Source organism: Microtus ochrogaster, chromosome 15, assembly GCF_000317375.1.
Source record: "Microtus ochrogaster isolate Prairie Vole_2 chromosome 15, MicOch1.0, whole genome shotgun sequence".
NCBI classification, from domain to species: Eukaryota; Metazoa; Chordata; class Mammalia; order Rodentia; family Cricetidae; genus Microtus; species Microtus ochrogaster.
The window spans coordinates 21,685,595-21,710,337 of NC_022017.1; the positions used below are offsets into that span (position 1 = coordinate 21,685,595).

General features: G+C 53.0%; 1 protein-coding gene across 1 annotated transcript in view; it reads right to left on the reverse strand.

Moving 5' to 3' along the window:
• The window catches only part of Shank3 (SH3 and multiple ankyrin repeat domains 3), a 58,121-nt gene that overhangs the window by 9,187 nt on the left and 24,191 nt on the right, over positions 1-24,743 (reverse strand). Inside the window, exons 12-22 of the mRNA XM_026782411.1 lie at positions 24,602-24,743; positions 23,535-23,648; positions 18,228-18,303; positions 17,916-17,998; positions 17,403-17,527; positions 17,161-17,293; positions 16,138-16,218; positions 11,821-11,844; positions 7,888-8,018; positions 7,248-7,332; positions 1,269-3,528 (exon numbers count right to left, since the gene is read on the reverse strand). Of these exons, the coding sequence (XP_026638212.1) occupies positions 1,269-3,528; positions 7,248-7,332; positions 7,888-8,018; positions 11,821-11,844; positions 16,138-16,218; positions 17,161-17,293; positions 17,403-17,527; positions 17,916-17,998; positions 18,228-18,303; positions 23,535-23,648; positions 24,602-24,743 (3,254 nt within the window). The remainder of the gene's footprint in view (positions 1-1,268; positions 3,529-7,247; positions 7,333-7,887; positions 8,019-11,820; positions 11,845-16,137; positions 16,219-17,160; positions 17,294-17,402; positions 17,528-17,915; positions 17,999-18,227; positions 18,304-23,534; positions 23,649-24,601) is intronic.

The following is a 24,743-nucleotide window of genomic DNA, read 5'->3' on the forward strand; positions in this document are numbered from 1 at the left end:
GGATCTCTGTGAGTTCGAGACCAGCCTGGTCTACAGAGCTAGTTCCAGGACAGGCTCCAAAGCCACAGAGAAACCCTGTCTCAAAAAAACCAAAAAAAAAAAAAAAAGAGAGAGAGAGAGAGGCAGTGTGAACTTCTCAAGCTCCCATTCATCTTTTGGATCCTAACCTGGAAGAATGTAAAATGAGCAGGCCCTTCAAGTAAGACCTGCGGTTCTTAGGCTGTGCCCTGCTCACCACTTTGTGAACTCTGTCTTCCACAGTTGACAGTGAAGGGCACCTAAGAAACAAGGAGTGTGGAATCAGGAGGTGGCCTTCCACCCAAACCCAACACAGGGGGACCTTGGGGCAAAGGCAGAAGCAGCTTGAGAAACACAGACAAGAAGCTGGCCAGAACTGGTCAGCTGTCACAAGAACCCATGCAGTCCACATGGGAGCCCCAGAGAAGGTTCCCAAGAAAGGACCTGAAGGATCAACCCAAAGTGCTGACAGCTTCTGCCTACAAAACGTTAGCAACAACCTTAGCAACATCCAGACCCCAGGTCAGCAACTCCTCCTGTCCCCATCATCACTGGGGGGAGGGGCAGACAGGACAAGGAAGGAAAAAGAGATGAAAGAGGAAATGGTGTGATTTCCAACTCTTCCTGATGGAGCCTTATATATCACATCCAGGACTCTGTGTGTAAGGGTCCCACAAGGTGCCACAAGACAAATATTTCTAGGGCAGAACCTAAGAAATTTGTATCAAGTCCCTAAAGAAAAAGAAGCAAGGCAGAAAGAAGGCTGCTCTAGGAGAGGTGACACCTGTCAAATGGAGCAGCCATATTATCAGAAAGAGAAACGAAATGGAGCCATGAGACAGAAGACACAGGGCCAAAGAGCTGCTGGGAAGGAAGAGCAGCCCCAGAGCACAACAGGAAAAGACCCTGAACGGCAGAGGCGCCCTGAGTTAGAAACCAGAGTAAAGAGTTGCGAACCTGCAGCAAGACCTCCAAAGAGTCCTGGACGATAGGATTCCTGGAACTAAGTCTTGTGGGTACCCAGGCCCACTGCCTGCACCAAAAGGGATGCAGAAAGCAACTGTACTAAAGAGCCTTCTACCTCAGACAGCAAAGCAAGACCAGACGAAGATAAAGAGGTGGATGGGGGACACCCGTGCCATGGACAGATGAGAGATGGGACAGAGTGAGGAAGAACAGAAGGAAGCCTGTAAATGAACGGAAGGAACAAAGACGGGGGGACGGGCCCCTCCCCACATCACCCTGCTCACCGAGCTGCTGCAATGGGCGACGACTTCTTAGCAGGGTCCAGCAGGCTGCCCAGGCCACCAACGGGTTCCTCCCCCAAGGAGCGTGTGTCTTTGTTCAGCTGCTGCAGACGGGAACTGAGCTCACTGATCACAGTTGGTTTGTCATCTTCAGGCCCAGGGAGCCCCCGACTCTCCACGGGGTCCCCCCACAGCTTGGACCTTCTCTGGAAGAGGTAGCGAGGGCGGGCAGGCCCAGCAGCAGAAGCCAACCCAGTAGAGGCAGCATGGTGCTGCTGGGCCATGAGCTCACTGTCCGAGGATTGCTTCAGCAACGGGTCCCTGAAGGTCACCGGCCCCTTCCCCAGCGGGGACTTGAGCTTGGGCTTGGGAGGCACTGGTGGCTTCTCGAGTAGAAAAGTGTGTCCATCGGCAAAGGAGGTGTGGGTGTCAGTGAGTTCCCCACTCTCCGAGCTCAGGGTGGACATGCTGGACACTGTGGAAATGGTGCTTGTGGTCTCCAGATGGGGGTCACTGGAGCTTCGAGTGTCAGCCTCCTCTACTCCAGAGTCAGCTGCAGACTCAGGGGCAGGGGGCAGCTCGCTGCTGGGCTTCCCTGAGGCCGGGCTGGGTACCGTGGTGGGCAAGGGGCCCGGTCCAGGGGGTGGGGTGGCCAGCAGGATCCCATTGGCAAACTCTTCAGGAGGTGGCACTAGCCCAATGCGGGCCAGCTCCTCCCTAGTTTCTTCATCGCTGGAGGACAGCTGAGCAGGTGGCAGGTTCACAGCAAATACCAGCTCTGGCTCTTCCTCTGAGCTACCTTGGCCTGGCCCGGGATCTGCTGGGATGCTGCCAGGGGGCTGGGCCCGGGGGCTTGGCATAGGCTCTGCCACAGTCGCAGCCTGCATGGGGGCTGGGGCCAGCTCCGGAGTACCCGGGCGCTCCTCTTCAGCCCCCAGCCTGTTGGGCTCCTGTCCATTGCTGGTGGCATGCACAACAATAAGACCAGCTGGCCGCTGCAAGGACGTGTCCAAGACGCTGAGGATCATGGATTTCTTGTCCTCTGGGGACTTCCGCTCTTCCCGAGGGGATTTCTCTGCCTCTCTGCGAGCAGGCACCGGAATCCAGGCTGGGCTCCGAGGGGAGAAGGCTGGTGAAGCCAACGACCCTCTCTCGGAGTCTCGGGTCTGCACATCCACAAAGAGGGGTCCAGGGCGGTCAGCATCAGGGCTGTGCACAGGTGTGGGGGACCGGGAAGGCGTTTGCGAGGCCAGAGCCCGCTCTCGGGCAGCCAGAGCAAGGGCTAGGGGTGAGCTAGGATCCAAGGGTTTGCCAGTGAGAGGGTGGATGAAAGTGGAGCCTGAGGGCCCAAGGCTAGGGCCACTGACCAATGGCTTCAGAGCTGAGACAGGGGAGGGGAGCAGCAAATCACGGCCAGTGGGGGCGCCTGTCCCTAGGACGCGCTCATCAATGGAGCGGGAGGGCTGTAGGGATGGCAGCTCTGCGCTGGGAGGGCTACCCTCGATGGCACCCACAGATAGGAACACAGTGGAACGGCGTCGCTCCTCCAGGCGCCGCTCCTTGCCGGGGCCAGGGCCAGGGCCGCCAAAAGCGAGCCCCAGACCTTCTCCAGAGCCGTAGTCAAGGCCACCCGGCCGGGGCCCACGGTGCGTTGGGGAGGGATCTCGTGCAAAGCTTCCACCCACTGGACCGGGGCTACCCACGGCCAGGGCCGCGCGCTCCTGAGCGTCCTCCACCTGAAGTTGCTTTACCAGTGGGCTCTTGCGGCGCTGTGGTTTCGACGGAGCAAAGAGACTGGCACTGAAGGCGCCCAGGTTGGCATAAGGGCTATCAGGGCCGGACGGTCGAGGCCTGCGCTTGGGGCGCTCAGGCGGTGTAGCTGCAGGCACCGGCCGGGGGACATCGCCCACTTCTGGCGCAGAGTCCTGCAAGATGATCATGGAGCGCGCACGCTTCTGACGCTCAGGGTAGGGCAGCGGGCCCAGAGGAGCTCCAGAATCATACAGACCAGCGGCGCCTGCTCCAAGGCGAGCCTCCAGACCTGGCTTGAAGCTGGAGCGCACAGTGTCAAAGGCTCGGCCTGGCGGTGGCGGCGGTGAGAATGTGGGAGGTGGCCCGGAGTCGAAGTAGTAGGGCGCGGGTGGGGGTGGTGGAGCGGTCTGCGGAGGGGGTGGAATGCCACGACCTTCACGCACTGTGTCCTGCATTGATGTGCTGCGTGGGAAGCGCCCTTCCAGTAGGGATGCCAGCTTCTCATCCTCCCCTGGGGACGGAGGGGCCAGGTAAGTCTGGCAAGGATGCTGGCCACTGAAAGACCTCTCTGGACCCAGTGCCACTGGCTAGTCCTATCCTGCCTTCAACCCTGAGTGGCCACAGCCCCACCAAGGAAGATGGGATCAGGGCCCCGTGGAAGGCCAAGGAAGAGCGCAAAAGCTCTGAGCAGGCCACCCACGCTCTGTGCCAAATCCTGTACAGGTAGGGAGAGCTCAGTTGAAAGTCCAGAAGCGACCCCACCCACAGTGTGGAGGGCTGCTTCTGCAGCGGAACTGGGACAGGACCCAAACTCTGACTGCCTGGACTGAGGCCATAATCTCTCCAAGCCCTGTACACATGGAGCAGGCCATGAGAAGACACCAGGAGTGTATAGCCCCCCCACACACACACACAAAAACTGTTAGGAGAATGGGGTGGGGGTTAGGGGCTTCCCACACAAGGAGGAGCAAAGCTAACTCAGAAACATTCATAGTGTTGAACAAGCAGGAGCCAACAGAGACCCTGGTAGCAACCAGAGATGGGAAAAAGAAAGGTGGTCAGAAAGGATACGCCCCCCCCCCAGCACCCAAAGTAATAACACATCAGTGAGGGGATGTAGGACAGTGGTAATGGATCCATGCATCTGAAAGAAGTATCGCTGATACCCAGGGTAGGTGGCTGGGAAATCCGCCACACTGGTTCCTTGGAGAGACTCTCAAGCACTGACCTACAGGATACTAGGAAGTTGGTACCCTAGCCAGAGGTTAAAATTTAGAGAAGCTGGATAGGTAGCCAGAAGGAAGAATGGATAAGTAAACTAAACTAAAAATGAAGACATGTTTCGGTTTTACCCCTACTGTCTCGTGTTAATACCCCCAAGCCAGGGGGTAAGCCCCACTTGGGCCTGTTCTCTCAGAGGCTACACTTGACTAAAAACGAGCCCCATCCTCTTGTCCAGAGATGTGTCATTAGCCTAGATCCATGCGGAACCTCCCGTGTCATTTCAGACATAAGACCTGTGCAGGGTTCCATACAGTGAGACTTGTAAACACTGAGCTGCTCGATCTAAGAAGTAGAAGGCAGGCTTGGCAGCGACCCACTGTCTCTAGCTCTGTCAGGAGCCCGCTCAGGACTAGCAAGGGTAGGGCTGCTGCAGACTTAGGCTTGAATTCCAACTTAGCCACTTTTCGGAATCTGTTTCATCCCAGGACCTTTCTTGCCCCTATCACAGGGCTATTTACAGCTTACAGTTCAAGGCTACGGGGAGCAACACCAAGAAAGACAACTGAGGCCAGAGCGGGTTATTTCAAGGTCTGCCTAGCCGGTCTTGGGCCTCCTCCCGATGCCATTCCTACAGAGCACAGAACATGTACTGAACATTCGCAAGCCTGTGTGCTCGGTGGAACTATGTAGGAAGAACTTACATAGATCTTAAGGTTACAGGAGGTAGGAATGATGTGTGACAATGCAAGAGGGGGTGGAATTTAATACGAACGGCACGGTAGGCTGTGCCTGAGGGAAAAGCAAAATCACCTGCCTCGAACGGAATAAGGGTCTGTTGGAGACCCTAGAATAAAGAAAGACCTTCTCTGTCTTCAGGTCTGCAGCAGGACTGTTTCCTGGGTACCGGATGTGTCCTCAAGACACAGGGCCGGGATAAAAGGACCGTTGCAGCGACCACAACTCAAGGAAGATCCCAAACAGTCCCTACCGGCAGTGTCCATGTTTGCAGACTGTTGTCCTAGGGTTCCAACAGTTGTATTACATGCCCAGGGACAAGCAGTCAGATCTGAAGTGGGAGCCCAAGGAGCCTGAGAACTCGGCCGATGGTCATGCTGGCAACTGGCAGAGTCCTAGCCATGGGGAACTAAAGTTGAGCACCTGCTTCCCGACTGGTCAGCTATGTGCTGGCCGGCTTGCCAAGGAGCTGGAGGCCGATATGAGGAGTACATAGATCTGGGTCTATAGTAGCCAACTCTGGGAAAGACCATTCAGGAAGAGTGAGGGCAGACAAGCAGCAGTGGGTATAGGAAGACTAGTGTCCTAGAAAGTCTGCAAAAGATACCCCAGATGAAGCAGGGCAGGACTGCTGCTCCAGGGACCAAGACAACGGGAGCTCACGCAGGACCAGCTAGAGGGCTATCAGGTAATAAATGTGCTACAAAAGCTTCCTTTGCCAGAGAGATGGGCTAGAGAACAGATCCACTACAAGAGGCCATGGGAAAGACAAGCCTGTGCTGGATAAGGCAGGTGAGGCAGGAAATAAAGAAATCTCAGAGGATGCCCAGATGCTTGGGAGAGCAAAGAGTAGCATCTCTGGAGTCCAGAGTACCTGCTGCCCTTGCCCTCCATCCTCACTACCAGCTCATGGACTCTCCCGTATATACACGCGTGTTTTTACGCACTGGCCTCTGTCAGACATTCACGCCATCATCCCCGGGAAACTTCGGCTTGCCCTGTTCTAAGTGTAAATGCAGATGTCCGTGTATGTCTGGACCTCCCTACTTCATCTCCATTTATAAGTGTACCTTAGACACCCATATTATAACTGACCTAATTACAGACGGGTCACCTTCCAACTGAGACCCAGATCTAGCCTGGGGCCAGCTTAGAGTAAGCAGGAATCCCAAGATGGGTAACGGGCAGAGTTAGTGTGGCTTAAGGATGGACAGGAGGTATAAGCAAGGCAGCTATGTGATTCGGGGCAAGTCATTCTCACTCTCCTTAAGTAAAATGGATAATTGTTTCCTTCCCCCTCCCCCACACGGTTACCGTAGATATTAAGTGAACCCGTGTGCATATCAGCACCTCATGTCTGGCCTGTCGTTGGGCTGGCAAGAGTTTACTCTGATGCACAACAGACAGTGGGAGCGGTGGATGAATGGGTCAGCATGGCAAGGAGACCAGATGCCTGAGAAACACGCAGTGAGCTGGGTTTGTCAGAGATTCTGACCTGAGATTAGAAGCAGCAGGCAAGCGTGGAGGGTGGTGGTGGTCAGGGAATGATGACGGACAGAAGAAAAGGAGGCTGAGGCACAGCCTTGAGTTGGCCTACTGTCTGGATATGCTGACCAAACGCATCCAAGAAAGGAAGGGAGGGCAAGAAACTCGCTCCCACAAGGAGTCTCTCAGAGCAGGGTGCAAAGAAATGAATGCCAACCGAAGTCAGCGAAAGGAAGGCTAACAGTATCTGCCTGGAGGATGCCCTGAGGCTGCTGGTGACCTCAGTGAGAGGCGACCCTAGTGGAAGCAGCTTCAATTTGGCTGTGCAGAGACCCTGCTGCTTCCAATTTATGAGCATATGGGGACAAGAGAGCAGTAACAGGTGACCTTTTGGGTCTGACCATGAAGGAACAGGGAGAGGATGCTACCTGGAGAGATGAAGTAGGTTCAAGGAAAGAGTAATTTTAGAATAAAAACCTGGGCCTGCACTCTGGCTGACAGGACAGGAAATAGCTGTCCGGGTGGCAGCTGTTATCTGTGTTAAGGCGGGAGTGAAGGACAGGAAGAAAAGGACTAAGAGGTGCCCAGGAATGGAGAGAAGCAGACTGGAAAAAGAACCTCAAGGGTGTCTTCCCACGGCACGTCTGGGTGGGAGAACAAACTCAGATCCATAAACAAAATGGCATCCTTGAACTCCGCAGAGAGAGATGGGGTCCTCCAACCCTTGAAGCTGCCCACCCCAGCCCAGCCATCCCAACCCCAAGCGGTCCCTCAGCCCAGCCATACCTACAGATTTGGTCCGTGGAATCCCCTTCCGCAGAGAGCCCGGCAGCTTCTCTGGGCCTGGGAGGCCCTGGCGCTCAAACAATGACTGTGGGGTCAGGGAGGAACATGGAAGTTCCAGGACTCTGGAGCACCCAGTTCTCCATCCAGCCCCACCCATCCTAAGCTAGACTAGACACCCACACACCAGATACCCCAAAGGCACTGGTGCCCACGCTCACTTGAGGCCTTCGTTGTATGGATGGTGAAATGAACACAGAATTACAGGCCCTGGGCATCATCTGAATAAAGAGGGAGGAACAGTCCACAGTGCCATGTGAGCTATGGATGCCTTCCAAACAGGCATATGCTGTGCCATAGGCTCTGTAGAGTTGTGGACCTTAGCAGCCCCAGGGTGACACCGAATCTGACTGAGGTCAGAGGCACTAAAAGCTGTAACCATAGAAGCGAGCTGAACTACATGCAACCATTCTACAGACTGAGACGATCCCACGTGTCTCCCAGAGGGGCCATGGAGAGCTCTGCCTCCTCTGGAGAAGGGAGCCAAATAAAGAACTCTTACCTCAAAAGCGAGGCGCATGACCCTCTGATCCCCAGGCCCTGGACCTGACCATCCCAGAGCCCTGGCCCAAGGCTGGCTTACGCTGATCTCGGCAGGGGTAATCCTCCGACTGGTGGGCCGCTGCTTGACAGTGGCTGCCCTGGAGTCAGCATCTGCAATGTCTGGCCTCAGGGTCGGCTCCGCAGCAACTGCCAGGATCTCATCCAACTTTTCTGCACAACCAAAGAGATGCAACCTCAGCCCCAGAGGCACCTTGGCCTCACCGCCACACCCACCAATGCCAGCCCCATGGCACTAATGAGTCCATGAACCCTGCCCTCCCCTAGGTCTCTCACGGCCTGAGGCCCTAGATCTTAGATCCTATCAGTGCTCCCTCAGACCTCAGGACCCAGTTCCTGAACCAGACAAAGTCTGTCCTTAAGGAGACCCAGGGTATCTTTGCGACCACTTGGCGTGACCACAATGACCGGCCATAAGGAGACCAGACTCAGAGACAGACCACTTAGATGAATTCCTTTGGTCTTTCACCTCTCCCTTTTGCCCACTGTCTTTTCTTGGCGCATGGCCTATCCACTCCCCACAGGAAGCCACTTCTAGTGGGACCACAGCCCCAGGGACAGACACTAACGTTAAAGCAAGAGATGCCGAGTGAGTGATTAAGCTGATAACCAAGGGATGAACAGACCGATAGGAAGTTCCTCCTAAGAACTAAACCTGAGCTGGGGATCTAAGAGTAGTTTGATACAAAACAGGAGGCCACAGCTCCGTCCTCCTTGCCCACACAGAAGGATTGCTCCAGTAGGATGGCAGCTGAGGAAAGAGGAGAAGTAGGTGTGCCGTCCAAAGGACTCTCCTCACGGAGAGCCTACCCACCCAAACTCCTCAGACTTCAGCTCCATTTAAGGCTGATGCCTAAGAAAGGCTTGGTTGAGAGACACCAGGCGGCCTCAGGCATATTCTTGTCATATCCGTTATGAAATGAAAAGCTTTGTGTAGTCAAATTTTATTAAAGCAACCGTTTTTTTTTTTTTTAAAAAAAAATGGGACTTTGGGGGCTGTGGAGACAGCTCAGCAAGTCAAGTGCTTGCTACCTAAGCACTAAGGCCTGAGTTCAGATCCTCAGCACCCACGTCAAAGCTGAGCCTGGGAGTGCACGCCTGTAACCTCAGAGCCAGGAGGAGAGACACATAGGTCTGCTCCCGCTGTCAACTCGACACAGAATTCAGAATCACCCAGGAGACGTGCCTCCAGACACACCTGTGAGGGATTCTTGACTTTGTTAACTGATGTGGGAAGGCCCATCCTAAAATGGGTAGCACCATTTCCTGAGCTTGGGTCCCAAACTGCTTAAAAATTGGGAGCAAAAGCTGGGCGGTGGTGGCACACACCTTTAAATCCCAGCACTCAGGAGGCAGAGGCAGGTGGATCTCTGTGAGTTCAAGGCCAGCCTGGTCTACAGAGTGAGTTCCAGGACAGCCTCCAAAGCTACAGAGAAACCCCATTCAAAAAAGGGGGGCAGGGACCAGCTTAGGAAGAATATTCATCATTCTCCTCTCAACTAGGGATGGAAAAGATCTCAAACTAGAAGCCAAATAAATCCTTCCTTCCTCAAGCATTTTATTTTACAGTACTTTATCATCCCAGCAGGGAACATGGTTGAACAATCCCTGTAATCCCATTCTTTTGAGAGGCTGAAGCAAGATTACAAGTCTGAGATCAGACTAAACCACAAGAGAAAATCATTTCAGCAGGAGGAAGGGGTTTCTGATGGCTGTCTGAGATATGCTATGTAATTCCTACCCAGAGTCCACTCAGGGCCAGTGCTCAGGTGCACACTGGAGGCTGGGGCACTGCTTTATGTATCTATCCTCACTCAGCGCCCTCAGGCTCCACCTGTCTCCAGACCATATTCAACTCTTGAAGGCTGAGCCTGGTAGTGCATGCCTATAACCTCGGCACTAGGAAACAGAGGCATATAGGTCCCAGGGACTCAGTGGCCACCCAGTCTAGTCCCATCTTCAGGGGACACGTGTCCGAGACACCCTTCTACTCTCAAAGAACCATTGCTGAAGAACTCCAATGCCAGTCTGAACCTCCTATTCTTTCCAAACCTAAGCCCCAGCACCTACTGTTGCTATCTAACAACAATTGCTGGGTAGGAGTAAATTAACTCCAAAGTTGGTCTTATTAAGTAGCATATTGAGACCCCCACCTTGCACACGGACTCTGTTCAGATGTATGTCCTCTGAGCCCCAGTGCCTTCACCTAATAAAACAATCAGAAACAGCACCTATATGGCATAGGTCTAGGGGAGATTAGCACAAAGGAGCCTAAGCCACTTTAGCCAATGCAGACCACACAGACCAACGCAGATGCTGAAGACACAGTCAGGACATTTACCTTATCTTCATCGACAATTTGTGAGTTCCTCATAAAGAAAACACTCTGCCCCTCTGGAGCCCTGAACAACACAGCACTTGGCCAACAAAACATGCTCCCTCTGTAGGAAGTGTGTAGGGGCCCGAGCAAGGCTTCTGGTACCACCAGGTAACAGTATAGAGACCACAGATGCCAAAGTCCTCATTTGTCTTTGCAATGAAATGAGCTCTGATAGGCAGAATCACTACCCTGGCCAGGTCCTTGATGATACACAGTATTGCCGAGTTTTACATGACTGCCATAGTAACCACCTCAAGATGCTGCCATCGTCCTCCTGTTTCCCAGGAGCAAAACGATGCACACAGAGCACTCCCCTTATCACAGATCCTTGCAGCCACACCATCCAGAAACTGCAGAAGTAAAGACATAAGGGGGATGAGAAGTCCATGACACCGTGGTGACGTGTCCTACGCAGGTACACTGTCAGCCAAGCCACGGATTAGAGAATGCATGTCTCTTAACTAAAAAATCCAACAGAACCTGGTCCAAGAGATCCAAGCAGTCAGTGCACACACAGTTTAACAAAGCAGCTGTTTAGGGTCATGCTGCAATAGTGCTGAGGCCCAGCAAGAACTGTTTCCAAGAGGGAGAATTTAGGAATTCTACATATGAAAAGTTGGACACTTTTTCCCCAACATAAACCCACAACAAAATTAGAAAACTTAATCCCAAATTATTTTAGATTTTTTTCTTTGGTTTTTCGAGACAGGGTTTCTCTGTAGTTGATATTTTAAAAATGAAATAAAATCCCTTAAGAACCAAGAATAGTTATTTCCACCAGCCTTCCAAGCGGCCAGCCATGCGGGAAAGTATGTTGGGAAGCCAAGCAGGGATGAAAAGAAGGGCCTACAGAAATGACAATCAGTCACTTCCCCCAGAGCTGGAAGAGGTGCATGGCCACAGCCTAGCATCACAGGAGCCCTACTATCGTGCAGCCATACAAGTCATACACACAAGTCATAGGAGAAGGAGCCTCAAAGTACACAGGGGTGGAGCCTGAAGAGGGGATAGAGAAGTCAACAGACTGGGGTGGGGGGGAGGCGGTGAGGGTTCTAAGCAAGGGAGTCCAGCTCCCTTCTCAATGCCAACAGATTCAAACCCCTATTCTAAAGCAGCTCTGCTCTGGGCTCAATTCTAGAACTCATCAGCATGAAGTCGGCCTGGGCAAAGAAGGGACAAAAGGTATAGCACAAGGCATAGCCTAATACCCTAACAGCACCATTCCAACACAGCCTAGGCACCTGGCTCTCCTGAGGTCCACGCCCTGACCCTCACAAACCATCGCCTCCCCACTCCAGGTCATGTTATTTGCAGGAGCCCCCACCAGGGATTCTCCGACCTTCTCCCCACCAGACTATCTCCACAGATCACATCCCTGAGCTCACCTGAACCCACAAGGACTATGGTTGTACCCCCTATTAATCCCAATGATACCCCTGGGAACTCCCCATCCATCCCCACCAAATCCCCAGGCAGGAACAAGACCACTCTGACTTGGACTGGAGCCTCATCACACATCAGTAACCTTCGGCAGGGGCAGGCAAGCCAGGCCTAAAAACATAGCAGGAGACTTACCCCCTTTTCTTCTCCGAATGGAAGCTTGGAATTGAGAAACAGGGCAAAGGGAGTAAGAGGAAGGCTGTTTTCCATGGCACCTAGACCATTTGCACAATGGTTTTCCCACCCCGTTCTCCCCACCCCCACCTCCCGACAACCAGGCCTTCATGGGTCTGTCCCCATCTATAACCTCCTTCTTAGGCCAGGAGCACAAGCCTACCAATGCTCTAAAACTCTAGAAGAGACAAGCAAAAGCAGGAATACACACTGTGTGTCCATGCACACTCATACACATGCACACGCACATGTGCACATGCACACACAAAGATGTGCACAATAAAGCCAAATGTGTGTTCAGAATGAAGATACGGAACTATAAAAAACAAAGCTCGGAGTCTGCGAGAGTTAGTTAAAGTGGTCACCTATGAGCACTCTGTACTGAGACTTCGGCTGTGTTTTGCTTTTGCGGTACTGCAGGTGGAAGTCATGGCCTTGAGCATGCTGGGCAAGCACTCCACTACTGACACCTCCATATTCCAAAGCAGGCCGCTAGCAACAAGCAGATGTGAGCAGCAAAGTGCACAGTAAAGACATCTTCTCCAGACTAAGGCAGTAGCAGGGACCTACCCTGACTTCATCACAAAAGAAAGACCCAGAAATTAAAGGGTAGTCTTAATTTCCCCTAAATAAATGAACAGGAACAGTCTGCTTACACGAGGGCCCAGACGCGGGTCCCCATTAGCCCGTGTCCGATTCATGCTGAGCAAATATGTACAAGGTAGAGTATATGAGAGTGGAGGATGGGATTACCTATGCCTCCATCCTCCCCCACCCCCGACTAATACGAACAACCCTCTCTCTGAGACAGGATTCTGCTACGCAGGCCAGCTTGACCTTAAACTCACTCTGTAGCCCACACAGGCCTGGAACTCACAGAAATCCTCCCGCCTCAACCTCCTAAGTGATAGGGATGTGCCGCACCACAGAGTTCTCCCGCTGGTTTCTGCCAGCCACCACCAGTTCCCTTTTATTTAATTCATTTACTTAATTCTGGATCAGCCTCTGCTTGCTCCATTAGTTCCCAGGGAACTCACCCCTCTTCTTCCTCCTGCGTTGCCTTGCCTCACCCTCTACACGGCATGAGCCTCCACCTCTGCACCCACATCCCCCTCACCTCACACTGATAAACTCCTAAAGGGATGCATCGGGGAGTGGCAGGACAGACATGCTTATAACAGTGCTGACTCAGCAGTCTTGTTTAAAACCACAAACAAAGCCAGGCCTGGTCGTGTATGCCTGTAATCCCAGAACTCAGGAGGTATGGGCAATCCAACAGCAGCCTCGGTTACAGAAAGAACGAACGCCGGATTATGGGCTGTTCTTTTGGGTACTTGGAGAACTCTATGTTGGTTGGTCTGGTTTCTTCATTATCAGGCATGCCCAGAAGGACCAGATTACCTCCTAAGATAAGTGTCTTTGTGTCAGAGCAGCTCACTGGGCCCCTGACTGTTAGGTCTTTCTCTAAACCTGGTTCCAGTTTCAATAACTCTGATCCTGGGCCCAGAAGTGTAGGCAGAGGCTCCTGCTGAATGACCCCATACCTCTTCCAGACTCTACTCAGAAATATGATACCCTGCTCCTCTGGCCCACCAAGGTCTGTCATAACAGGAGTGACCCTCTCCAGAGGCTTCCAGGACAGAGGGGAAGACTGGACTCTTCTGCTCCTGTTTCTACAGGCAAAAGCCGTAACCAGACGGAGCTCTTCCACTCTCTCGGGGATGCCTCTCGGTTCCTGGAGGACAGCTTCTAAGCAGGAGACTCCAGGACCATGCATAAATGTCCAGTCAGACCCAGCGGTCTACTCATACTGGTGTACTGACCCATGTCATGGGTCTGCTCTCTTACTATCTGCACCCCACTTTTCACCATCTTCTTTCTACCTTCTATCATAACTAATGAAGTCAGAAAGCAAGCCACCACTCACGTCTAAGCCAACTGGCTCCCTCTACTGGCTCGGGTAACATCTTTCTGCTTTCCCATGGTATTCTAAAGTTTGACTCGGACAGATCATGTTTATTTGTGACATATTTCTTCAGAATGGAGTCTCACATTTCCGTTAACTTTTGGGAAATCCTTAGCCCTTCTATAATTTTCCTCTGGAATTCCTATCACGTAGATGTTGAGGTCTCTTTGTCTGTCCTCATGGCTCCTAACTGGTTATTGATGCTCCACCTCACCTGCTTCCTAAGCTGATTCTGGGCAGGCTCTGCCTGATCTTCTTACTCACTGCTGTTTTTTAGGGAGTTCTGGATCCTGTGTAACCGAGCTGCAGACCCTTCTCATCTGTGCCTGTTTGTTTGCTTGTTTCAATAAGTTAAGGATTCCCAAACATGCTATTATTATTGTTCCTCTTACCCTGTGAATTTCATCAATTCTGTTGGTTTTCTTGCCTTTATAGTAACTTAAACCTCTCATACTCTTATCTCTAGTTCTTTTTAAATTTTTTTTAGATTTTTCTATTTTGAATGTATGTATGCATATATGTGTGTGCAACACATTCATGCCTGGTGCCCCCTCCCTGCCCAGAGGTCAGATGGGCTGGATCCATGAGAACTGGAGTCATGAGCCACCACGTGGGTGTTGGGAACCAAACCAGGGTCCTCTGCAAGAACCACAAGCGCTCTAAGTGCGGAGCCATCACTCCAGCCCCTCCAGTTCAGTGCCTATGGCTGTCTCCGGCTTTCCCAAGTCTACAGCACATCTTCTAGCCTTGTTGAGAACCTCTATCAGGAGTTGGAAGCACCAATTTCCCACTCCTCTGGCTTTGATTTCTTGCTTTACTCCTGAAGCAAGAGAACCCCTCCTCCTTTACACTGTCTGTAGTTTTTATTTATTTCATTCAGAGTTTTATCATGGGGAACCTTGATCATGTCAGCCCATTCTATCTCTTGGTAAGTGTTTTCCAAACTTCAGTCAAGGCACCTGCTCAAAATGTGGCAGCTCAGCCTACAGCTGGGTCACGGTCGGCCAAGACAGGGGTAGTTCTGGGAGCCAGGATTAAGGTTTCCTTTTATGACTGAAGCCAGAGGAAAGTCTGGGATTGAGACTAGGCTCAAACCACAGAAGCAAAGACTGCTTCAACCTATCACATGTGTTGGAATACACCTACCATGAAACTGTTAACCAATAACCACCCACAATGAGGCTCTCAACAGTCAAAGATATTAGCACATGCCCACAACGACAATAAAAGTCACACACATCAGCACATGCCTAGGATGAGACTGACAACAGTCCTATGTGTCAAGATGTGAGCATGCATATAGGACATACCTATGACGAGGCTGGTAAATGTCACATGTCAGGACATGGCTGTAAATATGAGACATGTCCATGACAAGGTTAACTGGCATATGTGTCAAGATACGGTCACGCATATGAAACATGCCCATGACAAGGCTGGTAACTGCTACACTTGTCAAGATGTGGTGGTCATGTACATGGGACAGGTCCATGGTGAGCCTGGTTACATTGCAGTCATGTACATGAGACTGGAAACTGCCATACGTGTGCACATGCATACAGGATGTGTTATGCATATGGAACATGGCCAGGAGAAAGCTGGTAACTGTCATAGGCCAGGATGGGGTCATGTAGATCAGGACATGCCCACGATGAGGCTGTTTGTAGTACAGCTGGGACTGTATCCATCAGAGTCTCACATACTTTGGTCCGCCCTCCACAGCCCGCCAGGCCCCATCCCCTCACTGTTAGGAGTGCTTACGATGCCTCTGTTAGGTCAGTAGACTCAATTGGCAGATAAGTGAACAGGTACCAACCGAGTAAAAGAAACACAAATAGGACCCAGCTCATGCCAGTCCGATCCAGGAGCAGACTCTAGGTTGCCCTACCACCGCTCTTTGCCAGCTAGGTTGAAATGCAAGAGCAAAGTCTTAGTGGAAAAAGCACAGAACCGGGGAAAGCACTCACACACATGCATGTGCATGCATGCGGGCATGCTACAGGGCCAGACCTTGTTCCCCAGCCATCTGTCCTGGTTGTCCCTGCCCAACTCCAGCTCCTCTTGCTGCCCCGAGTTCTCATCTCCTCACTTGCTGCCGCGTTCCTCACCACACAGGTACCCGGTTTCCCCATCCCTCCAGTCCGTACCCTAACTGCTGATCTGTCTCGGCAACCATCTGTTTGTTCTTCCTTCTGTCTCTACCTGGCCTGAGCCCCAGTTCGGCACCACGACCGTCCCGAACTGCCTGTGTCCACTCCACTTTGGCCAGCCCACCGCAGACCATCCACCCACCGTCCACCCGCAATGCTCACCGAGTTCTTCGAGCTCAGCCGTCATGGACTTGGAGCGCAGGGTCAGCGTGGTGCTGGGGGCCCTCTTTGGGGGTGGTGGGGCTGCAAAGAAGAGGGAGGCCTTGGCCCTCCTGTCTAGCAGCAGGCGGCGCGGTGTGGCCAGGTGCAAGTGCCACTTGCGCTCCACTGCCTGGATTTCCTCGTACTCCCTTGAAGACGAGTCACACTGTGCCAAGATCTTGTTCAGGCTGCGGCTAGATGCGAACTTCTTCATGGCGTGAGGAGCTCAGGGAGCAGTGGAGCCAGGGCAGTTGGGCCCCCAGGGCCCTTAAGACTCCCAGGGCCAAGGCCTCAAATGGTAGTAAGAGTACCAGCAGACGTTAGGAGGCTGGCTGGTTCTGATCTGAGCATCCACCCTGCGGGCTCCAAGGCCCCAGTGAGTGGGCACCACCCATGGGGGGCTGGGTGGCTCTCCTGCCAGACTACCTCCTGCTGCCTAAAGCACCCCAGGCCCAGGTACCACTGCTCTTTATGAGACCAGTGTGGCCAGGCAAGCCACACACCTGGGCCGGGCCAGCGGTAAAGCCTCTTAGGCCCAGGCTGTGCCGCGTCTTTGGCGTCGGCGCGGGGAGAAGACGCTTTTCCTCTTCCCTCAGGTGCCGCCTCCCCCTTCCCTGCACAATAAGCAGCAGCAGCAGCAGCAGCAGCGTCAACCTCACAGTTGCCATGACAACCCGGCCTCCAGGCAGCTGCTGGCGTTGGGAAGGAGGGCTCTGCCACACCAGGGCTGGGGGATTCACAGAAGAGGAGGACAGGGATCTGAGGCGGGGGGGAGGAATCAAGGACCAGGGTCAGAGGCCTGGTCAGGAGGGTCAGGTTATCTGACACCAAGGACCCGTGCAGCAAATGAGGGCATCTCATGTCATCTCAGGCAGAAATGGGAAGTCAGCAATGTGGGATCAGAGAAGGGGAGAGGAACGTGGGCCTGAAGTTAAAGGGCCAAGTGCCAGGGGCAAGACCCGACAGACAACCGTCTGAACTCACCTCTGCGCCGAGCACCATCCTCTTCAGGTTTCCTGGTCACCGACACGACTTTCATGACCAGGCGGTTGCCGCCCTGACGGATGAGGCCCACTACTTGCTTGTGCCCCACCTTCACGACGTTGACTCCATTCACCTGGGACAGATAAGCAGCTAGGCAGTGTGTCCGAGTGCCACCCACCTCAGAGCTCAGGAGCTAGGAGCCCCCACCCCTCCTGCCGGGCAAGGACAGCTAGGGGTCTCACCTCGATGAGGAAGTCCCCAGTTCGAAGCCCAGCCCTCCAGGCCACTCCTTCCACATCTACAGACTCCAGGTACTGGAGCGCAGGGAAGGCGGGTGTGGGTGTGAATTCCTCAATGGGGGTCTCTGCTGCAGGGAGAGGAAGAGAAAAGGCATTCACAAGCACAGCTCGTGACAGCTCAACAGAGCAACCTCGGCCAGCTCGGGGCACCTGACTACTCGTGCACAGAAACCTGGGGTGGGGTGGGCAGCAGATGGGGATACCCAAACCAGTGTACATCCCTCTGTGAAGCCCCCCATTTACCCTCCCCAAATAGATCTCTACTCTGTTAGACTCCCCACAACTGAATGGGAAGCAACAGAGAGGGACCCGCGGCCTTGTCCTGGGACATTCCAAATCAAGACATAAACCATGGGGCGGGGGTGGGGGGGGGCTTAAAAACGGGGAGAAAAGGGCAGGGCATAGAAGACATCACCAGCAATGCAGTACCCTCCTCATGAAATCCACACCCATTACCTTTGGCTCCCCGGAGAACGAAGCCAAAACCCTCATGGTCCCGTTTTTGCAGGATAGCCACCTTGTCATCAATGACATAATCACTGACAGAGGAAAGCAAGGTTGAGTGAGGGGAGACTGGAGGGAGCCTAGCCGAGAGGTCGACCCTACGGGGTCCCACACGCACACGGGGTCAACTTAGAACAAGAAAAACAGAGGTAGCTAGCCACCCACTCCTCGCCCACCTCCCACGTCCATACACCCCAACTTCCCCTTTCATAGGATATACTAGGTCCAGCTAGTGTCCCCATGTGTCCACACCCCTGCCAATACCTGTGTGAAGTGAGGCTGTCATAGGAACCCACAGTGTAGTGACGGAAGAGACGTTTTGTCCGGTCTTCTCGGGTTTCTGGAGGGAGCAGCAAGGGCCAAGAAATGATCATGGCTTCTACCTAGCTGAATCTCCCCAAACTGCACTGATCAGTCTGTGTCCCCATACGCCCCGATGCAGAGGTGCAACGGGGAGCGGAGGAGGGCAAATACTGGGGCTCAAGGACCAAAAGTCCTGAGGTCGGAAGGTTCAGATTATCATACAGGGAATTCTGGCCTCTGGGAATTAGGGTCCAAGAAGAAAGCAGCCCCCCACCCAACCCCTTACTTAACATGCGGCTAGACACAGAAAACCACACAAGGCCAGACTGGTCCAGTCAGCAAGTCGTGTACTGACAGGACATGTATGTGAACCTCACGGTAAAGTATGAATGCTGTGTCGGTGCTTGTGTGTCTGGGACCCACTCATGTTGTCCAAGTGAGAGCCATATCTGTTATGTGGACATGACTCCAATCATTAGTAACAAACACGGGTGTGTACAACCCACAGTGTATCCAAGTGTTGGGCTCAGGCATATGTACGTGTCTAGGCTGTGAGCGTATGTGCACCAGTGTGCACGCACCCCAGTGTGCCCATTAGTTTCCTCAAGGAATGAGAAAAGGGCTTGCAAAAAGCTCTGCCCCTACCCTGACTTCACTGTATCCCAGTGAGCTATATTAATATAATGAAAAATAACTGCAACAGTAACTATGTTAATATCACCGTATCCCATAGGACTATATTAATAAATTCCACAGAATATGTTAATATGTCCTTTGATCTCAAAGCTCTTCATAGACACCATGGAGTTGGTCAGCACACACCTCCCGCTGACCCTCACTCAGCCTTGCAATCAACAACAGATTCAAGGTTCAGAATGGCTCCTCTGGCTGCACCTGCAGTACCTCAGAAGGCCGCAAGATGGCACCACCACTGTTTTCAATTTCATCCTTCAGCACCTCCCTCCTTCAGTCCCTCTTGCTATAGCACCTCTCAAGACTCAATTTTTCACTTCAGCATCCATTCACTAAGCCTCTACTACATGCCAGGCACTGTTTACTCTAGAACAGAGCAAAGTCCCTGCCTTTGAGGAGTTAATAAGCTACCCCGAGAAATGGAATAAACAAGTAAGAACAGGAGAAACGCAAGCAGGAAAGGGGTGTGAAAATACAGTTCTAGGGACAGCGAAGGCCTCGGCAGAAAGAAGAGCTGAGCAGAGGTCCAGACAGCCGAGGGAGCAGCCTGCAGGTAGAAGGGTGAGGCGGCCAAGGAGAAGATCATGCACATAGCGTTAATCTGAAGCAGACAGGAACAGTGTGGAGCCGATGCAGCAGGAGCAGAGGGAAGCACACAGATAGAAAATGAGATCAGAGGGAACCTATGGGTTTCTCAGTTAGGTTCTCTATTGTCTGGGGTTTAAAAAAAAGAGTTGTGTTTGTTTTTACTTTATGTATTTCCCTGCATGTATATATGTGTACCACATATATGTCTGGGGCACTCAGAGGCCTGAAGAGGGAGCCAGATCCTCTAGATATAATGTGGGTACTGGGTACCAGAGTCTTACAGCACCCTGTTTTGAAATTTTTTTTTTTCTGAGACAAGATCTCACTACATATAGCCTGAGCCTTGAACTCGGGGATATCTGTCTTAGTCTTCTGTGTGCTAGAGTTATAGGCATGAGCCTCCATACCCAGCAAAAACATAAGAGTTTTTTATGACCTGGTTTCTCAGTAACTGTGAACTCCTTAAAGCAAAAGATGAGACTGTAATTACTCCTGGGGTCCCAAGAGCTCAACACAGCACCTGGCATACAGCAGGTGGAACACAAGCGGCCAGGTGAGTGGGTGACTGCATTGATGCATGGACGAACGGATGGATGAGACGTAGGATAATGCAAAGTGCGTAAGACTGGACGGGTTGATGAAGGCTTGAGGGAATATATGGATGGGCCGATGGATGGATGGATGGATGGATGGATGGATGGATGGATGGATGGATGGATATGTGGGTGGAGAAAAGGGGGAGCTGAGGGCTGGATAGGTTGCTGGATAAGTAGGTGGACAGACAGATGAATCAATGAGCTAAGAGACAGGTGGACACAGACAGGAATAGAGCCATGATTGGGTGATCTTCACATCAGATGACACGGCTATCAAGAAAAGTACTGGTCCAGACTTCACTACGTGTGAGACTCTCAATACGTGAGCTGTTCTGCCTGAACCCTCTCTTGACACAGCAGGAAAAGCCGGCTTGGAAGCGCCCCGGTTCGAATAGCCTGTTACATTCTAGCCGCATCAGCTTGCTTACTCCCTGCAATTGTCCTCCTCTAAGTGACAAACACACCTTGCCACCCATCCCCAAGACCAGTGCAGGTGAAGCCTCACCCTCGCACAATCAGGCCCTGAAATTCCGATGTCCAGCACATCCTTCCTCAAGCTGACCCAGGCACGCAGATGCTATGCTAGCTGAACCGTATCTGGGAGTCCTGCAGTGGACAGGAAGCCCCAGGTCCCACCAGCCTCACAGCAGCTCCTCTGCAGCCTGCATCCTTCTTTGTGACTTGGGCTGACCCCACCCACCCCTCTGCTGTGCCCTACCCAGATCTTACCCCTGACCCTAAGAGATAAGCACAGTGGAGCAGTCCTATCCTGGTCACTTTCTATCGCACAGCCTCCTTCCTGTTTTGCACATTTTCATCAACCAAACAAACTATTTATTATATAACACAAATCATGTTCTGGTTTTATTAATCACACCCGGGAAAGCCAGCTTGAAAGGAATATGCCCAGCACCAGCTCCCAAGTGGAACATTCTGGAAGGGAAAAGGCAGACAGCATGGGAAGGTATGTTAGGCCTCGAGATCCTTGCACTCGCTGGCCTCAGCATTTCCGGCTATAGAGCTGCCAGAGGCTGTCTCCTCTGCTCATGCCAACCTAACCTAGCACCTCAGCACCTGTCCTTGGTCCTTGGTCTTTAAAAGTCCCTCACTCCCACTCTGGTTCCTGAATTAGAGTTGGGGTGGGGGTGTTGGAAACAAGTTCCTGTTGGTAGGATGCCCTCTGCTCTCTGGCACAACTCAGCCTAAATCCCAGACAAGTTCTGCCCGGACCAGCAAGACGGGCATTGTAGCTGAGGTCAGAAGAAGGCTACCTACAACTGTCCCTACCCCTTCCCAGAAGGCAGCTATAGCAAGGCCCGCAAATGTGGCTCCCGTCCACTTAGGTACTTTTGAATCCCACTCCCGCAGGTCATCTGTGACAGCTGTGGCCCTGCTAAGGAGTCCTGTGCTGGCTAGAAAACTCCACTACTCCCCTTGTGGACCCTCTCCTTTCTCCGTGACCTTGACACTCCCTACTCTCCGATCTGCCTTGTCCAGATCTTGATCTTCACCCTAAAATATCTGCTCAGTCAGCTCCTACTACAAGATTACTCTTTATCTTGACCCCAAGAACAGGTCGCTAGGTTCATGCTCCCTACTCCAGCTGTGCCATGCCTCGCAAAGCTAACTGCTGGCATAGCAAAATAAAAGCTAAATTAAACATCCCTGTCCCTTGCGGTTAATGATGTCCCGGAAACATACTGACCACGGGCCCCACCTCCCAAGATTGCTAGGATACATACAGAACTTTATTCATATAAAAAAAATGCTAAAATCATGTCTGGCACTGCTCAAATACAGAAGCTGGCGATGGGCATAGTTCTAAAACACTGTGTTGGATCCCTATAAACATGGGAGTCCCACCTGCAGACTACCCAGAGAAGTCAGCCTAAACAACACCTCTGCTTTGAAGTCCTCTTTGACTTCCTCAGGCTAACTGGATCACCCACTCTCAACGGCCTATGCCCAGAGTGGGGCTGGGGGCGGGGGAGGACACGGGACAATACTTGCCATAGCCACAAAGAGCCAGCATAAGGTCCAGCTTGGAGAGAAACAAACAAACATCCGCCCCTCTTGAAGTCTGACTCCAACGCTCCCTCCTGGAGCCACGGTTCTCAGAACCGTATCCCAATCCTTACGGGAAGGCACAAGACTAGCGCCTATTCAACAGGTGCGCAGCCCCTCTCCTACCCCTTGTCCTGTTGGAACTAGGATGCAAACCCCAGAAATCATTTTCACCTGGATCCCACTCTGTCTACTCTCCACAGACTGTGAATAAAAGACGCTACTCCCTCCCATACTCCCAGCCACTAGCAGAGGAAGCAAGGCAGCTATCCAGCAGTAGGCCAGCAACGGAGCTCCCGTGTAAGCGAGGCATCAGTCAAGTGGGACACAGAGTCAAGGCTCCTGGCCACATGGTGGGGGGCTCCCCTGGGAAACTGCTAACTTAAGGTAGAGGCCCTAAACCAACGGCCCAAACCCTCTATGTACAGAGAAAGGGACACACGTATGCTGATCCAGACATACCACTGATAACCATCCCAGACCACCACTTAGGAGGAGTGGCATACCCCCACCCCTAATATGTCAATTGTCATACTCACTGTCTGGACCGGAAATAATACCATTGATCATGAGGCCTCCCAGCACACCTGAGGACTCAATTAAGGGGTATACCCCGGACATGTACCCAGCCCACATGGGGGCTCCAGAGGACCAGCCCACTGCTTCACTGAGGCCTAAAGGGAGCCTTCCTAGAAGTCCAAGTGTTCAGCATTGGTCCATAGCTGCTCAGCAGCCCCACGAGTTGCAGCCCTCACCTTCCCGTTTCTATACAACAGGGGCCATCCTTCATCAGCTAGCTTCCCTGAGACCTTATCAACCCCAGGGGACCCCGAATGACTCCTTGGAGCCCAACTGGCCTCATTTCCTCTTAGCTGGTCCAGGCCTCCTGCTCTGCCCACTTGGACAATCTGTCCACTTTGGAAAAGCGCCTCTTTTCTCGCATTGACCTCCTTATGTATCTACCAGTCACTCGTGATCCAGAGCTCTTAAGAACCTGTGATTTCTGTGAAGACTGTACCAGGGCCAGAGGGGTGGTCACCATCCCTGGATACTCAAGTGCCCCCACGCAGAGAGAGGATGCCCATGCGTGTCTACCTCCTGTTGGCATGGCAAAGGTTCTCCACTGCTGTCGGGTTCACACATTCATGTTCCTAAGGACATGTAGGCTTACCCGCAATGTGTACGTACAAATCTGTATGTATCTTGAGTGTAACTGAGTTAACTCCGCAGTCTCAGTGAACGTCCTTACTTGTTACCAAGAAGACCAAAGGGAGACTAGAAGCATACGCCCTTTGAGGGCTACCTGGGCGACACTGGGGTCACTTACCATGCCGCGTGTCATACTGTCGCATCTGTACTTCCTCCACACAGTCAGCTGGGAACCAGCCAGTACGGCCCTTCACGGTTCCCTCCCAGAAACCGCCCTCCCCAATGCTGAGCACTGGGGAAAGAAGCCAGACAGGTTGTCAGGGCAAAGCAGAGCTGGGGGGACACCCACGTCCCTGCCACCTGAGGTTCAGGTGTGCCCACAGCCCTAACCCTGGCTCTGCTCTCTTCCCAAGCCCACATTCCCCCTAGCCTTTTCCCTGGGAAGATTCTGGGATCCACATGGAAGAGAGACTTGAACAGATGGCCTCAGTGAAGGATGGACATGTGGGAGACAGACAGACACAGATGGACACACTTGAAGAGGACACAGGCAGAAGCAGGGGCCACGCTGCTGCACCTGCCCACAGTGACCACTTCCCCCAACCATGGTAACTGACGTCCACCCAAGAGTCACTGCCAAGAGCTCAGGGTCATCCGGAGGCAGGCAGTGGAGGGAGCCACATGATGTACCAGGAGGGCTGATCTCCACAACTCCCTCCACCCCAGAGCCACAGTGCCCAAGGTAGGAACCCAGTAACGACAGGGGGGGCCCGTGATGAGAGGGGCTTGTCTCCCCAAAACAGGCATCATCCATGGGAGAAGTGGGCACTGTGCACAGACAACCACAACTGTTACAGATCCCCGGAAGATGACAAGCCCCCCTCACCTGTATCCCAAGGATTTCCAATGAAGAAGCCCCAGAGTGACACAGGAACCCCACAAGGCGTGGGAGCTCTGTAATGGGTTAGGGTCCTCCCAACACAAGGACCCAGTTGGCCTTGGCCCCCATCATAACAAGAACCGCCCCACAAGAGCCAAGCCTCTACCATGACAGAGCTAGAGCTTCATGCCAGGAGCCCGTAAGACCAGGGCCAGAGGCAGAGACCCCGGCACGGCAGCTTGCTGTCATGACCCAGGGACACCCCAACCACAGAGACCCCAAAATGACATGAACTAGGCCGCGTGCCCCGGGGCCCGCCCCCCATCCCGCTCGCGCCCCTCACCCCGCCCGCCCGCGCCCCTCACCCTTCACGGCCTCGCCGCGGTGCAGTGGGATCTCGCCCTCGCCCTGCGGGCTGTGCGCCTTCACAGCGATGAACTTGCGGCCGGGGACGGCACTGTAAAGTTTCCGCTTCGGGCCCCGGGGCGGCGGCGCGGGGGGCGCGGG